At 37.0% G+C, this 22,866-nt stretch overlaps 1 protein-coding gene across 1 annotated transcript in view; it reads left to right on the forward strand.

Moving 5' to 3' along the window:
* NEMF (nuclear export mediator factor) overlaps window positions 1–22,866 on the forward strand; it is a 58,999-nt gene that overhangs the window by 33,581 nt on the left and 2,552 nt on the right. Inside the window, exons 19-32 of the mRNA XM_082735207.1 lie at window positions 4,729–4,841; window positions 6,844–6,901; window positions 7,380–7,438; window positions 7,531–7,651; window positions 8,782–9,061; window positions 16,017–16,059; window positions 16,202–16,251; window positions 17,816–17,969; window positions 19,178–19,255; window positions 19,870–20,067; window positions 21,526–21,558; window positions 22,398–22,498; window positions 22,598–22,641; window positions 22,723–22,802. Of these exons, the coding sequence (XP_082591333.1) occupies window positions 4,729–4,841; window positions 6,844–6,901; window positions 7,380–7,438; window positions 7,531–7,651; window positions 8,782–9,061; window positions 16,017–16,059; window positions 16,202–16,251; window positions 17,816–17,969; window positions 19,178–19,255; window positions 19,870–20,067; window positions 21,526–21,558; window positions 22,398–22,498; window positions 22,598–22,641; window positions 22,723–22,802 (1,412 nt within the window). The remainder of the gene's footprint in view (window positions 1–4,728; window positions 4,842–6,843; window positions 6,902–7,379; window positions 7,439–7,530; window positions 7,652–8,781; window positions 9,062–16,016; window positions 16,060–16,201; window positions 16,252–17,815; window positions 17,970–19,177; window positions 19,256–19,869; window positions 20,068–21,525; window positions 21,559–22,397; window positions 22,499–22,597; window positions 22,642–22,722; window positions 22,803–22,866) is intronic.

Below are 22,866 nucleotides of genomic sequence, written 5' to 3' on the forward strand. Positions count from 1 at the left end.
TATGGTATTCCATGTGGTAGATGTGTAGTAAGACAGCAGAACTCTGTTTTCTCATAAGTGGCTTCTTGAACCAAAGAAGGAACTTTTCACTGTGATAAAAATTAGATCTATAGTCTATATCTGGAACATGTATTAAATACCTTTGGAAGCTGCATTTGCTGAGGGGAAAAAAGATTGTGAGGGCATGCTACATACAATTGTATAGCAACAAATTAAATGATCTAAATGAGACCGGCTCGTTCCTAGAAAGACACAGACTACCAAAAACTGACTCAAGGAGAACTAGAAAATGAAAACAAACCTATAACAAGAGACTGAAATAGTAATTTAAAAACAACAACAACAACAACAACAGTGGGGTGCCTGGGTGGCTCAGTGGGCTAAGCCTCTGCCTTTGGCTCAGGTCATGATCTCAGGTTGCTGGGACTGAGCCCTGCATTCGGCTCTCTGCTCAGCAGAGAGCCTGCTTCCCCCCACCCTCTCTCTGCCTGCCTCTCTGCCTACTTGTGATCTCTCTCTGTCAAATAAATAAATAAAATCTGTAATAATTAAAAAAATAAACTTAAAAAAACCCCAAAAACTAAAAAAGCAAAAACAAAATCCTAGGGGTGCCTGGGTGGTTCAGTGAGTTAAGTGTCTGCATTCATCTCAGATCATGATCCCAGAGTCCTGCTTCTCCCTCTCCCTCCGCCTGCTGCTCCCCCTGCTTGTGTTCTGTCTATCAAATAAATGAATAAAATCTTAAAAAAAAAAAAAAAAGACCCCAAACAAAAAAAGTGCTCACAAAGAAAATTCTAGGCCCAGGTAGCTTCACTAGTGAATTCTGCCAAACTTTTAAAGAAGATTGAATACAAATCTTTTACAAACTTCCAAAAAAAATTGAAGAGATGGGAAAAGTTCCTAACTCATGCTATAAAGGATTAGCCTAATAACAAAACCAGACAAAGACATCACAAGAATTGAAAATTAATAGACTAGTATTGCTTATGAATAGACAAAAAAATCTTCAACGAAATACTAGAAAGCCGAATTCAATAGCATATTAAAAGGATTGTACTCCATGACCAAGTGGGATTTATCCCAGGAATGCAAGGTTGGTTTAATGTATGAAAATTGATACAGTACAGTGTTAATAGAGTAAAGGACAAGAAGCACATGATCATCTCAATCTATGCAAGAAAAGCCTTTGGCAATAATGCAACACCCCTTTGTGATAGAAAACACTCAGCAAACTTAACAGAAGGGAGCTTCCTTAGCTTGGTAAAGAACATTTATCAAAACAAAACAAAAGAACATTTATAAAAAACCCACCGCTAACATCAGACTTAATGGTGAAAGACTGAAAACTTTTCCCTTAAGATCAGGAAAAAGATAAAAATGTCTGTTCTTGTCATTTCTATTCAACCTTGTATGGAGGTTTTAAGTAGGCCCTTAGGTAATAAAAAGAAATAAAAAATATCCACATTGGTAAAGAACAAGTAAAGCTGTTCCTGTTTAGAGATGGCATGATCGTATATATTTAAAACCTTAAGGAATCCACCAAAGATTATTAATTAGTAAACAAGTTTAGAATGTTTGGAATACTAGGTCATTATATATAAAACACTTGTATTTCTTTTTTTCTTTTTTTTTAAATTTATTTATTTGAGAGAGATTGCACACACATGAGTTGGGGGACAGGCAGAGAAAGAGAATCTCCAAACCAACTCATAACACATAGAGTGTTATGTAAGCCTGAGCTGGGCTCCATCTCACAACCAGTGTAAGATCAAGACTTGAACTGAACCAAGAGTCAGATGTTTAACCAACTGAGCCACATAGGCACCTCAAGTCAGTTGTATTTTTATATACTTGCAGTGAACAGTACTAAAGTAAATTAATAAAACATTCATTTATAATAGCATTAAAAAGAATAAAATATTTAATAAATTTACCAAAAAGAAATATAAGACATACACCCCAAACTATAAAACATCATTGAAAGAAATTAAAGAAGACAAATAAATGGAAAAACTTCTAGTGTATGGATTGGAAGTCCTAATGTTTTCTGATGACAGTACTTTGCATATTAATCTATAGATCTGATGTAATGCCTCAGAATTCCAGCTGACTTTTTTTTTGCAGAGATGGATAAGTTGATTCTAAAACTCACACAGAAATGCAAAGGACCCAGGTCAGCCAAATCATTTCTAAAAATGAAGAACAAAATTGGAAGACTCCCACTTCCTGATTTCAAAACCTCCTACAAAGCAACAGTAATACAGATAGTGAAGTATTGGTATGAGGATGGACAAATAGATCACTGAAGAGAATTGAGATTCCTCATTTATAGTCCATTGACTTTGGACAAGTGTATGAAAGCCTTCAGTGGGGATAGAGTAATCTTGTCAACAAATGGTGGTTGGTCAGTTAATATCCATATACAGAAGAATAAAACTTAGATCACTGCTTTACATCATTTATAAAAATTAACTTAAATACATCAAAAACCTAAACCTAAAAGCTAAAACTGTAAAACTGTTAGAAGAAAATGAGGCATAAATTTCATAGTGAATCAGAAAGTCATTTCTTAGATAAGACATCAAAAGCATAAGCAACAAACAGGTAAATTGGACTGAAACACCTTAGTTCAAAGGACACTATCAAGAAAATAAAAAGACAACCAACAGAATGAGAGAAAATATTGGCAAGTCATTAATCCGGTAAAGAACCAGTATCCAAAGAACTCTTAAGTCTCAACACTAGAAAGGAAAAAAAAAAAAAAAAAAGAACAAAAACAATTCAAAAATGACAAAGCATCCAAATAGGTTATTTCTCCAAAGATATAAGAATGGCTAACAGGCACATGATAAGAGCTTTGGCATCGTTCATCATTAGGGAAATGCAAATAAAAACCACACTGAGATACCACTTCACACCCAGTAGAATAGTTACAATGAAAAAATGGGCAAAACAAGTGTTGGTGAGGATATAGAGATTGGAACGCTTATATGCTGCTGGTGGGAATGGAACATGATGCAGCTGCTATAGAATAGAGTTTGGTGGTTCCTCAAAACATCGAACATCAAATTTACCATGTGACCTAGCAGTTCCACTCCTAGGTCTGTGGACGGACATGACCATACTAAATTTGTTTGCAGATATACTTCACAGCATTATTTATAATAGCCACAAAATGGAAACAACCTACGTGTTCATCAGTTGATGACTAATCAAGATGTAGTATATTGATATAATGGAATATTATTCAGTCTTAAAGAGACACTGGTAATTAACAAGGAAGAACCTTGAACACATGATGCTAAGTGAAAGAAGCCAGACACATTTGATTCCATCAACATGAAATTCCAAAATAAGCAAATCCATAGAGACAGAGTATATTTGTGATTGTCAGGGGCTGGGAAAGTGGAGAATGACTATTAATGGATATAGGATTTCCTTGGGGATGATGAAAGTGTTCTGGAATTAGTGGTAATGGTTATATAGGTTTATGAATATACAAAAATCCACTGGATTATATACTTTAAAAAGGCAAATATGGTATGTGAATGATATCCCATTAAAAGATATTTGAAATTAACTGTAGGGATATATTATTAATATGCTTTTCATTTTGATGATTTAGGTGATTTGTAGAAATTCTGGAAGTCTTCAGACTTTGAATAGACTTCTGAATTCTATCTGGAATGAAATTGGAGTTATTAGTATAAGTGAGAGGGCATTTCTTCTCTGATATGTTAGAACAATTGAAAGCCTGCTTTGTAACTATGTTTTTGTTGTTATTTATTTTTTATCTTACTTTAATACCATTATAGCTAACATAGAGTGTTATGTAAGTTTCAGGTGTACAATTAGTGATTCAACAATTCTGTGTATTACTCATTAGTGCTCAGTAAGATAAGTGTATTCTTAATCCTCTTCACCTTTTTCACCCATCCACCTACCCAACTCCCCTCTGATAATCATGTTTGTTCTCTAGTTAAGAGTCTGTTTTTTGGTTTGTCTCTTTTTTTGTTTGTTTGTTTTGTTTCTTAAATTCCACATATGAGTGAGATCAGATGGTATTTGTCTTTCTCTGGCTTATTTTTCTTAGCATTACATTTTTTAGATCCATCCATGCTGTTGTTGCAAATGGTAAGATTTCATTCTTTTTCATGGTTGAATAATTTCCACTGTGTGGACTCTTTATCCATTCATCTTTTGACAGATGCTTGGGCTGTTTCTATAATTTGACTGTTGTAAGTAATGCTGCAGAAACATGGGGTGCATATATCCCTCCAAATTAGTGTCTTCATATCCTTTGGGTAAATACCCAGTAGTGTGATTCCTAGATCATAGCGTAGTTCTATTTTTAGTTTTTTGAGGGACCTCCATACTGTTCTCCATGGTGGCTGCCCCAGTTTGTATTCCACCAACAGTGCACAAGGGTTCCTTTTTCTCCATGTCTTCGCCAAAACTTGTTGTTTCTTGTGTTTTTTTATTTTAGCCATCCTAACAGGTGTAAAATGATAATAACTTATGGTTTTGATTTGCATTTCCCTGATGGTGAGTGATACTGTAAATACATTGTTAATAAAAAACAGTAACTTCATGTAATATTGAAATTTAAATGTATCATTATTTAAGATGTAAGAGAATCAGATCTGTCATGCTGCATGTAATTTTCATATGTTGCTGTGTATAAAGTCTGTATGTGGGTACTGAAGCATTGCAGTGTTGTTTCTACAGGAGAACCAATTCCCCCTCGGACCTTGACTGAAGCAGGCACAATGGCACTTTGCTACAGCGCTGCTTGGGATGCACGAGTGATCACTAGTGCTTGGTGGGTGTACCATCATCAGGTAATAAGGGCTGTGGTCCTTTTTCTTAATTTATTAAGAGCTACTGTGTACCAGGACACGTGGGTGGCTTAGTAGGTTAAGCATCTGACTCTTGATCTCAGCCCAGGTCTTGATCTCAGGGTCCTGGGCATTTCCTGGGCCACATTGGGCCCCCAAAATACAAGAAATAAAAAAGCTATTGTGTACCAAATTTTGAGGGTATAGACATGAACAGGTGATTTTGTGAACAACTGACATTTTGGTGCTGGGGAAGAATACATAAACAATGTCTGGTAACAAATGCTGTGAAAATTTTTTCTTAAAGCTGAGTAGGCAGTAGAGAGTGATAAGGGCTACCATTTTGAATGAAGCATCAGGGAAAAGTAAGATGTGAGAAGACACCTAAATGAAGAGAGCGAATGATCATGCAGTTACACAGATATGATTAGTGTTTCAGTTATGACTGGCGTACTGACCTAAAAGATCTTTCTGCTCTTCATCTTTGTTGGAATTTTTTGATCTCTCTTTGCCCTTCCCAAAAAATAGCTATATCTGGTGTTTTAGTTATTCTCCTTCTTAAATGCCATTTTATTTGATGATACTTTAACTCCATATTTGACTTCACATCACTGTTTCACATTTTCAATAATTAAAGTTGATAACAATGTACTTTTACAAGGTCCTAAAGCTATGCAGTAAGATAAAGAATTCAGTATTATTATCCTCCCATAGTTTCATTTTACATCTATTTATATTCATTATTGTCTGCTGTGCTGTGATACTGTGTTTTCAGGAAATTAGTATCACTTCTGAGATGATATTTTCTGCCTCAGTACTGCTATAAGTGGTTTTAATTGTTTTATTGAATTTTTGAAAAGATTTTATTTATGTGACAAAGAGCAAGAGAGGGAACACAAGCAGGGGGAGTGGGAGAGGGAGAAGCAGGCTTCTTGCTGAGCAGGGAGCCTGATGTGGGTCTTGATCCTAGGACTCTGGGATCATGACCTGAGCTGAAGGCAGATACTTAATGACTGAGCCACCAAAGTGCCTTTGAACTGGTTTTTTAAGGTTGAAATTAGTGTGCTTTTAACCCCTCCAGTATTTATGACAAAGATACTCTCAGATCTGGGGGTTTCACAGATAATATAAAATTTCATTTTTTTATTTTTTAAAGATTTTATTTATTTGACACATAGAGCATGCACAAGCAGGGGGAGTGGCAGGCTCCCCACTGAGCAGGGAGCCCAGTGTGGGGCTCAATTCCAGGACCGTGGAATTATGACCTGAGCCAAAGGCAGACGCTTAACTGACTGAGCCACCCAGGCGCCCTGATAATGTGAAAATTTTAAAATATTGTGCAATTATCTCATTTTGCCAAATTAGAATATATTTTTTAAAAAATCTACTCTCATCTATATTTCCTAAAATGAAAGGTTATTTAAGTACCCCAACAACAGTACCTCAGGAAAGGATTTTATTTAATAAATACAGTTTTAGGGGCGCCTGGGTGGCTCAGTGCGTTAAAGCCTCTGCCTTCCACTCAGGTCATGATCCTGGGGTCCTGGGATCGAGCCCCGTGTCGGGCTTTCTGCTCAGCGGGGAGCCTGCTTCCTCCTCTCTCTCTGCCTGCCTCTCTGCCTACTTGTGATCTCTCTCTCTGTCAAATAAATAAATAAAATCTTTAAAAAATAAATAAATACAGTTTTAGTAAATATAGCTTTATGATATAAGCTTATTAAACTGTCCTTATTTTTCTCATTATATCTCAAACTAGAGGAAACATGTGGACAAGGTCTGACTCTAACCCATGGCATTTGAAAATTATTGGTGTAGTGTATCCTTCATTATTTCTTTTCTGTTACTGCCAAAGGTATATCTGCCTTGAAGAGATATTTAGCATTGAGAATTTTTATACTAAATTATAAACTTTTTAGGAGACAGTGCTGTTTACTTGTCTATGACGTTATTGAGTGAAAATTTTAAAAATATATTTCTTATGACAACAGTATAATGTGTTCCTCAGGTGTCTAAAACAGCACCAACTGGAGAATATTTGACAACAGGAAGCTTCATGATAAGAGGTAATGACTTGTTGGTGGATTATGGAGATGGTTTGAGGACCATTGCTAATAATATTTTCAAAACAGACTATTCTGATTTCATATATGAAATATCGTTATTTCATATATGAAATTTGTTATGAAATAAGGAATATTTTGTGCTTGCTGTGGCAAATTTAGCGTTTGTCATGTTATCTTCATATGTACTTTTCTTGATGAGAATGTGCTTTCACATAAAGTTATAAGGGTAAAAATGTATAGCATGACCTTTTTTCTAAAAACATCATTCAGGGCTTGACTAACTCAAAGATGAGAGCAAGTATTCATATTTTTTCTTTCTTAATTCTTATTCCTATACATAATACCAAATTCTGTGAATGCAAAATGTTCCTTCATGACAGATACAATACAAATTAAATATCATCACCAGTGTCAGGTGATTTGCAAACATAAAATGGAAAAAAGGATTTTTAACATTTATGTTTATTGTCTTTTATAGGAAAAAAGAATTTCCTTCCTCCCTCATATCTAATGATGGGGTTTAGTTTCCTCTTTAAGGTATTCCTTAGTTTCTTTGTTATTTTTTTTTTTTTCTGATTTTCATGAGTCTTACCTAAAGTTCTGTCAGTGAAAAAGAACTATTTCCATAGGTAGATGAGTCTTGTGTTTGGAGACATCGAGGTGAACGAAAAGTCAGAGTGCAGGATGAAGACATGGAAACACTGGCAAGTTGTGCAAGTGAACTCATATCGGAAGACATGGATCAACTAGGTAGTTTACAGATTTTAATGAAGTAGTTTATAGTGCTCCCTGTTGTCTAGTTTATCTTCTAAGATCTTAGAAGATCATATTGACTTTGGGATCATTGAAATGTCAAAATACAACTTGCTGTTCAATTTTACTGAATTTTGTTTTTGGAAATGTTAAATATACTTGTTCTAGTGAACTATGAAGTATTTAATTAGATCTGTAACAAATGTAAATATATGAAGTAAAACTTTAGTATTTAATGGGTCAAACATAAATGTGTTCAGCAGAGATAGAGCTCAGTTACTTACAAATGAGCATTTACTTTTGGATTTAAGTATCAGAAGTGATACAAAGATGAGTTTATAACAAGTGTAATTTCTCACATGAGAATTTGGCTTGATTTAATAATACATTGGCTTCAAGCTGTGGTTGCTGGAATGAATTTACTCACCTACCTAAAAGAACGAGGGAACATACCCCCTCTATTATTTTTACAGTTATTCTCCTAGGGTTATTCCTTTTTAGGACTAATATTGCATTGTTTCATTTATAACTACTGTTGCATTACAAGATTTTTTAAAATTTTCACCATGTTCCTGACACTGTACAAAGTTCTCTATTTACATTATTTTTTAATGGAATTCTCAGAACCATCTTTGTCAGATGGTGATGGCATCTCCTTTTATAGGGGAAGCAACTAAAGAATATTTTACTACTAAACGGTGTTTCTTTTGCGAAAGTGTGACCACCTTCTGTGTGCCAGTTGTATTACATGTATTGTTTCATTTCACTTCTCATGTGCAAGTTACAGTAACAGCAGCAGAACTTACAGAATTACTTCTCTTGTCTTCCTTTTTTGGAAATACCTAACCAAGAAAAGTTAAAGTTTTCATTGTAGAAATGGTTGCAATGTCCAAGAAATTTATAAAGTGTCTTGGAGAGCATTTATTCCAACCAGTTCGTGATACAAGAGTATCCTTTTGTCTGACTGTCCTTTAGGGATGATCAGGCTTTTTTTTTTTTTTTTTTTTTTTTGATCTTTTGGAGAAACGGAGTCAACAGAATGCCTTTTTGAAGTTTTAAGTTTTAAGGTAATCACCTAGCTTTGTTATGTTGGTATCACTCTGACTTTGTTTACGATAACTCTGCAGATGGAGGTGACAGTAGCAGTGAAGAAGATAAAGAGGAATCACACGAAACTCCTGTGGAAGTGGAACTTATGACTCAGGTTGACCAAGAGGATATCACTATTCAGAGTGGTGGGGATGAGCTAAATGATGAACTAATTCAGGAAGAAAGCTCTGAAGATGAAGGAGAATCTGAAGATATAGCAAAAGATCAGGAACCTGTTGGTGAAATGAAGGATGAAGAGGAAGAGACATTAAATTATCCTGATACTACCATTGACTTGTCCCACCTTCAATCCCAAAGGTAATTAAAAACGGTTATTTTATAGCTGGCAATGATAGAAGAAATAATCCTTCTAAAACAATACCAAGGTTGACTTTAGTACTTTTACCTTCTATTGTCCTATAGTCTTACCATTTGATTGGGGGATAGATTTCACTAAAGAAATTTCCAGGACCCAGGTAGAAAAATACAGTAAATGTAAAAGTGGCCAAAGTAGGTCAAAATAGAAACAAGTATATGAGTATAAATGCTGATAATGTAAGGAAATTCCATAAAAAATTTTGAAGCATTTTAATCTTTAAAGTCTTACTGATCACCAAGTAAAGAATATCATTGTTTTACAAGCTTTATCACTAAGATAGTTAAGAAGAGCTTAGGAATCGGGCCAGAATTGAGTCTTAGGGTATGTGCCTGAGCAAGTTACTTTGTGTCTGAGCTTCAGTTTCTTTCTCTGTGAAAATGGCATATTACTGACCCCCCATAGGGTTTTGGTGAAGATTATATAAAGCATTGGGCAGTGCCTGGCACGTTGTAAGTGTTCAATACATGTCCGCTATTTAAGAATTTATTTAAAAGTGTGAGACGAGGGAGGAGTCAAGATGGCGGAGAAGTAGCAGGCCGAGACTACTTCAGCTAGCCGGAGATCAGCTAGATAGCTTATCTAAAGATTGCAAACACCTGCAAATCCATCGGCAGATCGAAGAGAAGAAGAACAGCAATTCTGGAAACAGAAAAACAACCACTTTCTGAAAGGTAGGACCGGCGGAGAAGTGAATCCAAAGCGACGGGAAGATAGACCCTGGGGGGAGGGGCCGGCTCCAGGCAAGCGGCGGAGCAACCGCGCACAAAATCAGGACTTTTAAAAGTCTGTTCCGCTGAGGGACATCGCTCCAGAGGCTACCCGGGGCAAAGCCTACACGGGGTCAGCGTGGCCTCAGGTCCCGCAGGGTCACAGAAGGATCGGGGGTGTCTGAGTGTCGCAGAGCTTCCGGGTATTGGAACGGGAAAGCCGGCTGAGGAGACAGAGCCGACAGTAAGCTCGCAGCTCGGGGTGACCTTGAACCGGTCGCAGGCTCGGTGAGCTCGGAGCACGGCCGGAGGTCAGGCAGACGGGAGTAACTGAGCGCGGTTCTCTGGGCGCGCACTGAAGAGTGCGGCCCTGGGCTCTCGGCTCCTCCGGGCCGGAGACCAGGAGGCCGCCATTTGTATTCCCGTCCTCCGGAACTCTACGGAAAGCGCTCAGGGAACAAAAGCTCCTGAAAGCAAACCCGAGCGGATTACTCACCCCGGCCCCGGGTAAGGGCGGTGCAATTCCGCATGGGGCAAAGACACTTGAGAATCACTACAACAGGCCCCTCCCCCAGAAGATCAACAAGAAATCCAGCCGAGACCAAGTTCACCTACCAAAGAGTGCGGTTTCAATACCAAGGAGAGCAGCAGAATTCCAGAGGAGGAGAAAGCAAAGCACGGAACTCATGGCTTTTTCCCTGTGATTTTTTTTTAGTCTTGCGGTTAATTTAATTTAATTTTTTTCTTTTTCTTTTTTTTTTTTTTTTTGCCTTCGGGTAAAATTTTTTTTTTAACTGTTACCTTTTTCTTTTTTAACGATTTTTTACTAGTTTATCTAATACATATATTTTTTTTCTTTTTTATATTTTTCTTAGGTGTTTTCTTTTTTAAAAAAAATTCTTTTTTTTTTTTTTCTCTTTTTTCTTTTTTTTTTATTGTTTCCTTTTTGAACCACTTTTTATCCCCTTTCTCCCCCCTCACGATTTTGGATCTATTCTAATTTGGTTAAAGCATATTTTCCTGGGGTTGTTGCCACCCTTTTAGTATTTTACTTGCCCCTTCATATACTCTTATCTGGACAAAATGACAAGACGGAAAAATTCAACACAAAAAAAAGAACAAGAGGCAGTACCGAAGGCTAGGGACCTAATCAATACAGACATTGGTAATATGTCAGACCTAGAGTTCAGAATGACAATTCTCAAGGTTCTAACCGGGCTCGAAAAAGGCATGGAAGATATTAGAGAAACCCTCTCGAGAGATATAAAAGCCCTTTCTGGAGAAATAAAAGAACTAAAATCTAACCAAGTTGAAATAAAAAAAGCTATTAATGAGGTGCAATCAAAAATGGAGGCTCTCACTGCTAGGATAAATGAGGCAGAAGAAAGAATTAGTGATATAGAAGACCAAATGACAGAGAATAAAGAAGCTGAGCAAAAGAGGGACAAACAGCTACTGGACCACGAGGGGAGAATTCGAGAGATAAGTGACACCATAAGACGAAACAACATTAGAATAATTGGGATTCCAGAAGAAGAAGAAAGAGAGAGGGGAGCAGAAGGTATACTAGAGAGAATTATTGGGGAGAATTTCCCCAATATGGCAAAGGGAACGAGCATCAAAATTCAGGAGGTTCAGAGAACGCCCCTCAAAATCAATAAGAATAGGCCCACACCCCGTCACCTAATAGTAAAATTTACAAGTCTCAGTGACAAAGAGAAAATCCTGAAAGCAGCCCGGGAAAAGAAGTCTGTAACATACAATGGTAAAAATATTAGATTGGCAGCTGACTTATCCACAGAGACCTGGCAGGCCAGAAAGAGCTGGCATGATATTTTCAGAGCACTAAATGAGAAAAACATGCAGCCCAGAATACTATATCCAGCTAGGCTATCATTGAAAATAGAAGGAGAGATTAAAAGCTTCCAGGAAAAACAACAACTGAAAGAATTTGCAAACACCAAACCAGCTCTACAGGAAATCTTGAAAGGGGTCCTCTAAACAAAGAGAGATCCTACAAGTGGTAGATCAGAAAGGAACAGAGACCATATACAGTAACAGCCACCTTACAGGCAATACAATGGCCCTAAATTCATATCTCTCAATAGTTACCCTGAATGTTAATGGGCTAAATGCCCCTGTCAAAAGACACAGGGTATCAGAATGGATAAAAAAACAAAACCCATCTATATGTTGCCTCCAAGAAACACATTTTAAGCCCGAAGACACCTCCAGATTTAAAGTGAGGGGGTGGAAAAGAATTTACCATGCTAATGGACATCAGAAGAAAGCAGGAGTGGCAATCCTTATATCAGATCAATTAGATTTTAAGCCAAAAACTATAATAAGAGATGAGGAAGGACACTATATCATACTCAAAGGGTCTGTCCAACAAGAAGATTTAACAATTTTAAATATCTATGCCCCACACTGGACCAGATGGACATCACAGATATATTCAGAACATTTCATCCCAAAGCAACAGAATACACATTCTTCTCTAGTGCACATGGAACATTCTCCAGAATAGATCACATCCTTGGTCCTAAATCAGGACTCAACTGGTATCAAAAGATTGGGATCATTCCCTGCATATTTTCAGACCACAATGCTCTAAAGCTAGAACTCAACCACAAAAGGAAGTTTGTAAAGAACCAAAATACATGGAGACTAAACAGCATCCTTCTAAAGAATGAATGGGTCAACCGGGAAATTAAAGAAGAATTGAAAAAAATCATGGAAACAAATGATAACGAAAATACAATGGTTCAAAATCTGTGGGACACAACAAAGGCAGTCCTGAGAGGAAAATATATAGCGGTACAAGCCTTTCTCAAGAAACAAGAAAGGTCTCAGGTACACAATCTAACCCTACACCTAAAGGAGCTGGAAAAAGAACAAGAAAGAAACCCTAAGCCTAGCAGGAGAAGAGAAATCATAAAGATCAGAGCAGAAATCAATGAAATAGAAACCAAAAAAACAATAGAACAAATCAACGAAAGTAGGAGCTGGTTCTTTGAAAGAATTAATAAAATTGATAAACCCCTGGCCCGACTTATCAAAAAGAAAAGAGAAAGGACCCAAATAAATAAAATCATGAATGAAAGAGGAGAGATCACAACTAACACCAAAGAAATACAAACAATTATCAGAACATACTATAAGCAACTCTACGGCAATAAATTTGACAATCTCGAAGAAATGGATGCATTCCTAGAAACATATAAACTACCACAACTGAACCAGGAAGAAATAGAAAGCCTGAACAGACCCATAACCAGTAAGGAGATTGAAACAGTCATTAAAAATCTCCAAACAAACAAAAGCCCAGGGCCAGACGGCTTCCCGGGGGAATTCTACCAAACATTTAAAGAAGAACTAATTCCTATTCTCCTGAAACTGTTCCAAAAAATAGAAATGGAAGGAAAACTTCCAAACTCATTTTATGAGGCCAGCATCACCTTGATCCCAAAACCAGGCAAGGATCCCACCAAAAAAGAGAGCTATAGACCAATATCCTTGATGAACACAGATGCGAAAATACTCAACAAAATACTAGCCAATAGGATTCAACAGTACATTAAAAAGATTATTCACCACGACCAAGTGGGATTTATTCCAGGGCTGCAAGGTTGGTTCAACATCCGCAAATCAGTCAATGTGATACAACACATCAATAAAAGTAAGAACAAGAACCATATGATACTCTCAATAGATGCTGAAAAAGCATTTGACAAAGTACAGCATCCCTTCCTGATCAAAACTCTTCAAAGTGTAGGGATAGAGGGCACATACCTCAATATCATCAAAGCCATCTATGAAAAACCCACCGCAAATATCATTCTCAATGGAGAAAAACTGAAAGCTTTTCCGCTAAGGTCAGGAACACGGCAGGGATGTCCATTATCACCACTGCTATTCAACATAGTACTAGAGGTCCTAGCCTCAGCAATCAGATAACAAAAGGAAATTAAAGGCATCCAAATTGGCAAAGAAGAAGTCAAATTATCACTCTTCGCAGATGATATGATACTATATGTGGAAAACCCAAAAGACTCCACTCCAAAACTGCTAGAACTTATACAGGAATTCAGTAAAGTGTCAGGATATAAAATCAATGCACAGAAATCAGTTGCATTTCTCTACACCAACAGCAAGACAGAAGAAAGGGAAATTAAGGAGTCCATCCCATTTACAATTGCACCCAAAACCATAAGATACCTAGGAATAAACCTAACCAAAGAGACACAGAATCTATACTCAGAAAACTATAAAGTACTCATGAAAGAAATTGAGGAAGACACAAAGAAATGGAAAAATGTTCCATGCTCCTGGATTGGAAGAATAAATATTGTGGAAATGTCTATGTTACCTAAAGCAATCTACACATTTAATGCAATTCCTATCAAAGTACCATCCATCTTTTTCAAAGAAATGGAACAAATAATTCTAAAATTTATATGGAACCAGAAAAGACCTCGAATAGCTAAAGGGATATTGAAAAAGAAAGCCAACGTTGGTGGCATCACAATCCTGGACTTCAAGCTCTATTACAAAGCTGTCATCATCAAGACAGCATGGTACTGGCACAAAAACAGACCCATAGATCAATGGCACAGAATAGAGATCCCAGAAATAGACCCTCAAATCTATGGTCAACTAATCTTCGACAAAGCAGGAAAGAATGTCCAATGGAAAAAAGACAGCCTCTTCAATAAATGGTGCTGGGAAAATTGGACAGCCACATGCAGAAAAATGAAATTGGACCATTTCCTTACACCACACACGAAAATAGACTCAAAATGGATGAAGGACCTCAATGTGCGAAAGGAATCCATCAAAATCCTTGAGGAGAACACGGGCAGCAACCTCTTCGACCTCAGCCGCAGCAACATCTTCCTAGGAACAACGCAAAAGGCAAGGGAAGCAAGGGCAAAAATGAACTATTGGGATTTCATCAAGATCAAAAGCTTTTGCACAGCAAAGGAAACAGTTAACAAAATCAAAAGACAACTGACAGAATGGGAGAAGATATTTGCAAACGACATATCAGATAAAGGACTAGTGTCCAGAATCTATAAAGAACTTAGCAAACTCAACACCCAAAGAACAAATAATCCAATCAAGAAATGGGCAGAGGACATGAACAGACATTTCTGCAAAGAAGACATCCAGATGGCCAACAGACACATGAAAAAGTGCTCCATATCACTCGGCATCAGGGAAATACAAATCAAAACCACAATGAGATATCACCTCACACCAGTCAGAATGGCTAAAATCAACAAGTCAGGAAATGACAGATGCTGGCGAGGATGCGGAGAAAGGGGAACCCTCCTACACTGTTGGTGGGAATGCAAGCTGGTGCAACCTCTCTGGAAAACAGCATGGAGGTTCCTCAAAATGTTGAAAATAGAACTGCCCTATGACCCAGCAATTGCACTATTGGGTATTTACCCTAAAGATACAAACGTAGTGATCCAAAGGGGCACGTGTACTCGAATGTTTATAGCAGCAATGTCCACAATAGCCAAACTATGGAAAGAACCTAGATGTCCATCCACAGATGAATGGATCAAGAAGATGTGGTATATATACACAATGGAATACTATGCAGCCATCAAAAGAAATGAAATCTTGCCATTTGCGACAACATGGATGGAACTAGAGCGTATCACGCTTAGCGAAATAAGTCAAGCGGAGAAAGACAACTATCATATGATCTCCCTGATATGAGGAAGTGGTGATGCAACATGGGGGCTTAAGTGGGTACGAGAAGAATAAATGAAAGAAGATGGGATTGGGAGGGAGACAAACCATAAGTGACTCTTAATCTCACAAAACAAACTGAGGGTTGCTGGGGGGAGGGGTTTGGGAGAAGGGGGTGGTATTATGGACATTGGGGAGGGTATGTGTTTTGGTGAGTGCTGTGAAGTGTGTAAACCTGGTGATTCACAGACCTGTACCCCTGGGGATAAAAATATATGTTTATAAAAAATAAAAAATTATATGAAAGTGGAAAAAAAAAAAAAGTGTGAGACGAGCAATATCGTTCTTAAAATTTTTATCAGGTGTGAAGATTTTTAGATTGCCAGTAATTAAGGGTGTGATATGGGAATGTTTGCGGACTTTGTAAATGAATGCCTTTTATAGGCTAGTAGATGCCTCTTTCTGCTTATTCTCATAGGTCCCTTCAGAAATTGGCTTCAAAAGATGAATCTTCTAATATGGTAAGCTATTTTCAAAGTTTTGTGAAGAATATCATGTCTTTCTCATTAAATCATTTTTTATTTTTAATTTTACTTTCTAGAAGATTAATAGCAGTGATGTTATTTTTTATATTTGCTTGTGTTTTTTGTTTTGTTTTAATAGAGTGACAGTAAGTTACAGAGTCGGAGACATTTGTCAGCCAAGGAAAGAAGGTAAACAAATTTGTGTTATCTAACTGGAAAGCATGTAAATTTTTATTTTTGGTTACTGATGATTCAGTTACGATAGGTAACTTAGAGGTTCTAAAGACCTCCCTTATTAAAATTACCAAGATTTAGCATAAAACTTGTTTAGTTCTTAATATTCAGCTCTAATAGGTTTTTCTGTTTTAGGTCCCTAATCTGTCGCTACAGTCAGTGAGATAGGTCAGGTAACATTTATTTGTTACATAAATATGTGCATTAAATAGGCTGGTTCTAGGATAATATTGGCAGGAATAAGCAGGAATACTTCAAAATGATTAGGAAAGTTTCATTTAATAGAGAAGACTTTTTTTTTTTTTTTTTTAACATAGAAGGTCTCAGGAGGCAAACAGAAAGGCAGAAGCAGAAGGAAAGGGACAACTGAGATAATCACTATAGGGTAAGAAGGCTATATAAAGCTAGTAACACAGTCCTTGAAGAGACTCTAGAGTGGAATGGATAATAAACCCTTTTGCTTGAGAAAGATAGTTATTAAACAGTTTCAGCGAACTCTCTGAGGACACAGCACTATGCTAGATACTGAGTATACAAAGAGGTAAAATATAATAAAGTTTGTGCCTTTAAGGAGTTTTTGAGTCCTGGATTCAAGAAAAAGCCATACAAATAGGGATACAGTAGTTCAAGAGTAAGAAACGGCTGTGAGTCTAGGTATGTTGAGAATGCCATCAGAAGTATACCATGAAGATATATCAGGATGTAGGTAAATGAAGATAATAAGGTCAAAGATTCCAAGGAGAATTAGCATGAACAAAGCAGGGCAGGGATTTGGAAGTAATATGCATAGTGCTTTGGGGAAATGGTAAGTAGACTGAGGTGAGAGGGGAAGAAAATTCATGTTTGTGAACTGGTAGATGATAAGACTGACAAAGTGAACTTGGATCAAAAGTGGAGAACTGATTATCAGAAGCTACCTATTTTTAGACTTGATCCTGAAAATGATGGGAGGAGCACTTTTGGAAGATTTTTAAATGGGAATGTGAGATAGGTAATCTAGAAGTTCATCCAGAACAGTTTACGGGAGAAATGCTGGAGAAAGGCCTGGGTAGGAAGTGATGAAGACTAGGGCTAGCACAGTGGCACTGGGAATAGAGATTACACAGAGAAAGTATCATAGTAATAGGATTTCCCATTCCTCCTTAATCTGTATCATTATCCATTTATTTATTCAGCTAACCTAGCAACATATTTTATTGAATACCTAAGATCTGCCAAGGCCATGCTGTCACAAAAACTACAAATCCCAGTGCCTGGCCATCAAGGGTGTTGAGGCTACTGAGTAAGGATAAGTCCAAGGTGACAGTGTGTGAAGCCTGGATGACAGAAAGAATGATAAATCCATGAGAGAAGAATATTCAACTTTTCCTATATGCTGATTTGTGCTGCTTTTATACTACAGCTGGTGGTTATGAAGTTAACCAGACGCCACGATCTTTTATATATTGTACATGTTCCCCTTCCCGTGCAGTATTTTAGGGCACTAAGAATTAGATGTTCCCATTCCATTTCTATTTAGGGAAATGAAGAAGAAAAAGCTTCCAAGTGACTCAGGGGATTTAGAAGTGATAGAGGTAAAGGACAAAGAAAAAGAAAATACTCTACACATTGAAGCTCATCAGAACACAAACAAAAGTGTCCCAGCTGTGCAGCCAATGAAACGAGGACAGAAGGTAATAAAACTTTGGGGTGTGAACTTAACGTTAAGGTGAGTCTGTGGTTCACAAATGAAGCTGTGAGTTCTTCTTAATTTTTTAAAGTTTAAGTGAAACAAAAGATGTAGTTTAAAAAAATAATCCTATGAGACTTCCTTTAAGTGGAAATTAAAGAGGTAAGATTCAAGGAACATAGAGCTTATTGTTCTGTGTCCCTTTAAGATCATCTAGATGGAAGCTCTCATTTTATGTAGAATAAGAATTAGAAGTATAGACTTTTAGAAGTCTGAATTATCAATCTTTTATAGTTAGAGTTCTTTGTGTCCTGTTTAAAGAAATCTTCAAAAATTAATAAATTTGTTATTTGGGCCCCAGCTAAGATTATTAAGGATAGAAATCTAGGTGAGGCCTAGAGGTCTATAGTTTTAAAAAATTACTAGGTAATTTGGATCTAATTTTATGTAGCCACATAAAAGAATCACCAGTTTAGTGAGAATATTCAGTTTTAAGAGCCTTTATCCAGCTTAGCTTTGCTGCCTTGTTTCTTATTCCTCTTTATGTAGGTCCTGGCTCCAATCACATGCAAGGACCTGACTATTACCACACTGTCCTGTCTTTCTCTTTTAATCCTGCTTTTCCTGTATTCCCTGATACTATAAAATTTACTTCAGACTTTCAAGTTGTACTTTCATTTCTTCCCCACAGTTCTTGCTTAAGCTGAAAAAAATCTTTCTCTGAATTACCTTAGAAATGTTTTCATTTAGAATATGTTGCATTAATTTTTTTAGCACTTTTTCGTTTTATTTTCAGTGTTCCAAAATTCATTGTTCATGCACCACACCCAGTGCTCCATGCAATATGTGCCCTCCTTAATACCCACCACCAGGCTCAACCCACCCCACACCCTTCTCCCCTCCAAAACCGTCAGTTTGTCTCTCAGAGTCCACAGTCTGTCATGGTTTGCCTCCCCCTCTGATTGCCCCAAACTCACTTCTCTCCATCTCCCAATGTATGTTGCATTAATTTATCCTTACTCTTACATGTGTCGTCTTCTACCAGATGGTAATTTGAGGCTGAGGACGTGGTTTATCCATCATTTTAGCCTCCACATTATTTATTATAATGGTACCTTCTCAGCAGTTTTGACAAGAGCACCTTTTCTTTATGAACATGTTGACATTTTTTAGCTGCTGAATTTTTCCAAGTAAAGTCTTTTGATTTTGTAGAGTAAAATGAAAAAAATGAAGGAAAAATACAAAGACCAAGATGAAGAAGAACGTGAACTCATCATGAAATTGCTGGGGGTAAGTAACATCCAAACCCATTTTCTTTTTTGTTTTTTATTCATTTTTAGATTTCATTTACTTGATAGTGAGAGAGAAAGAGAGCGAGCGAACGATCAGGTTGGTGCAAGCTAGGGAAGCGTCAGGGAGAAGCAGAAGCAGACTTCCCGCTGAGCAGGGAACCCAATGCGGGGCTCGATCCCAGGACGCTGGGATCATGATCTGACCGAAGGCAGACATTTAAAACCAACTGAGCCACTCACTTACCCATTTCTTTTGCTTTCAAGGGGCATCCAGACCACTGCCTATCCTATGCTAGGATTCAGTACATTTTTGTTAAAATAATTGACAATATTGAACATACTGACTTTTTTTTTTTTTTTAAGTTTTTTTTATTTGTCATAGTGCCCACAGAAACAGGGTGAACAGCAAGCAGAGGGAGAAGCAAGCTCCCCACTGAGCAGGGAGCCCAATGCATTACTTGATTCTAGAATCCTGGGATCATGATCTGAGTGGAAGGCAGATGCTTAACTGACTGAGCCACCCAGGCACCGTCCCCCCAACTTATTTTTTTTTCTTTTAGGTTTTTTTTTTTTATTAGAGCAAGCTGACTATTTTAACTCTGTAAATTGAAGTCTGCAGGTTCAAACAAAGAAGAAAAAGGGAAGAAGGGGAAGAAAGGAAAAACAAAGGATGAACCTGTGAAGAAACAGCCCCAGAAACCTAGAGGTGGACCAAGGGCTTCAGACAGCATAAAGAAAGAAACTCCATCCCTTGACGTTGCAACTCATGAGTTACAAGACTTGACCGTAGATGATCCACATGATGATAAGGTAGGGCCACCACACATATGGATATAGGCTTTCACTCCATTAATTCACTAACCACGTCAGGGTTCCCAAGACACAAGGCTTACGTAAGTGCTAAAACCAGGACAAGTGGGAGCCTTATTCTTAATGAAGGTCATCTTAGAAATATAACCTAAGACTAAATTTCCAAGATGTAAGTATAAAAATGGTCATGTTCATATGATAAAAAGTTTTTTACCTTTAGAAAATTTTATGGAGAGGCTTTATCTGATTCTAGTGGGAACTTAATTACAATAAGACAAATAATTTGGATTGTCTTGAAGATGAGTAGAAAGTAAATTTGCACTACTCTAGATTTTTCTATAGGAAAAATGCTGTATTATCTTACATAATGTTCAGTGCCTGTACAGCTCAAGTTCCCTAGTGGAAAAACCAGCGAAAAGTGAACATTTATCCAGTTAAGAGGGTTGCCTGATTATTCTATCAACTGAACACAACAAGCCCAGCTTTAAGTGTATCTTGAAATCCTGAGCAAAGGGTTTATTACGTTATACAATTGAAAAAAAAAAGTGGTTTCACTGAGATTTGTATTAATAGCAGTTAAAGATTTGGTTAGAATTGTGTGCTCTGTTCAGTGCAGATAATGCTTACAGGGATTCTTAATGTGTTACTGTTTTATAATGTGACAACTCATTTTGATCCTCAGATTTTTATACTATTCTCATATTTGTAATTTATTCTCTAAACTGAAGACTCCTAAATATTGAGGTGTTATGAATTATACATGAGAAATCTGGAGATAATCTAAGAAGAGCAAATGAAAGTAAGCTTACCTTAATATGTGAAAAATTTATCTTAGAACTAATGAACGGAGCATAAAAAATAAAAGTTCTGTTCACCAGGATTCTCCATTTTCCTTTGGCAGACGTCAAATTTAGTTGTCATTGTAATTTATCACTTTAACATTGAAAATTGTCATTTTATTTTATTTTTTTATTTTTATTTTTTTTAAAGATTTTATTTATTCATTTTACAGAGAGAGATCACAAGTAGACTGAGAGGCAGGCAGAGAGAGAGAAGGAAGCAGGCTCCCTGCTGAGCAGAGAGCCCGATGCGGGACTCGATCCCAGGACCCCGAGATCATGACCCGAGCCGAAGGCAGCAGCTCAACCCACTGAGCCACCCAGGCGCCCCGAAAATTGTCATTTTAAATTTAATTTCCCTATTTTAGCATGCACCCCCATGTGAAAGTCTTTTTTTTTTTAAGCTTACAGAGAACAGTGTTTTTTCTCCTTGAATGGCTTTGCTCTCTGAAATAGATGCACAACAGAGTTTTGGGACACTGAAGAACTCAGGCTTGGGATCCATAACCTATTGTTTAGATGGGATAGTCTTGTTATATTACTGGTTTTTTTTCTCCTCATAATCATGTGAAATTTCAATTTAAGTTATAGCTGACTTTTAAAATTTTGTTTGGAACAGGAAGAGCAAGATCTGGATCCACAGGGTAATGAGGTATGATTTTTGTGTTGGGGTTCCTGTTATGACACTCAGACTACAGTCTAGTTCCCAGAATATGTAATACACAATTTCTAATTAGTTAAAACTTCTAAGGCTAAGACAAGGTTATAGGCTCTGGAGTCCAGCATTCTGGGGTTGAAGCCCAACTTTGATACATGTAACTGCAACCTTGAAGCATTATTTTTTGTTCTTCTGTTTCCTCATCTGAAGCATGGGGATGATTGGTCCCTACCAGGAGAGTGTTTGGAGAATATACATAAAGCATTTAGAAAAATCCATGGCACACAGTAAACACTACTTCAGCACCAAACATCTTGTCCAAGTTTTATTCATGTTGCTAAATAAATATGGTTAATCTTGTAGGCAGCCCACAAAATGGCAACTCTAAGAAGCCTGTAAGAATAGGCAAAAGTGGTTTTGGTGGGGGAGGGGTAATGGCTAGAAAATCCCCCCAGTCAAGAACTGGTGGTGTAGCCAAAGTATCAGCAATGGATTTAAATCTATTTGTAGTCATTATTATACATCATTTTAATCCATAGTAGTTTTCTGCAACAGATAACATCCAGCAAGTTTTTTCTCCCTTAAATATATTTACAAATTTATGGGTATTATTTTTGAAAATCATTCTTCTCATTTCTCATTATGCTAGACAAAAATTTTAGTAGTAAAGAATATAAACACCATTGGCCTTAAATTCTTTGGACCTAGAAATAGAAAGCAGAGCTTAAGATTTAAGTCTATCAGAAAAAAATAAAAATATATTGAGATATTGGACTTTTCCTTCTTTAGGACTGGTTAAGAATTTTATAATTGTTTTTGTTTTCCCTTTTTAGGAAAATCTCTTTGACTCTTTGACTGGACAGCCACATCCTGAAGATGTATTACTGTTTGCCATTCCAATATGTGCCCCTTACACCACCATGACAAACTATAAGTAAGTGATCTATAGTTTACTCAAAACTATTGACACAACAGTGACTTATGAATGGTTTTGTAATCTCTGTTCAGTAACACACATAATTCCTTTTTAAAGATACAAAGTGAAACTTACTCCTGGAGTTCAGAAAAAGGGAAAAGGTATTTAAAAATTTTTTTGAATTACGATTTTGAACATGTTTTCACAAAACAGAAATAGATTACTCTGTTTTCTACTTACAGCTGCAAAAACAGCCTTGAATAATTTCATGCATTCCAAAGAAGCAACAGCAAGAGAAAAAGACTTATTTCGCAGTGTAAAGGTAAAGTATTCCTCCTGAAGTCTGGAGATCGGTGGTGCAGTTACAAATGTTAGCAGTTACAGTT

This window comes from Mustela nivalis (assembly GCF_964662115.1).
Source record: "Mustela nivalis genome assembly, chromosome: 6".
Classification (NCBI taxonomy): domain Eukaryota; kingdom Metazoa; phylum Chordata; class Mammalia; order Carnivora; family Mustelidae; genus Mustela; species Mustela nivalis.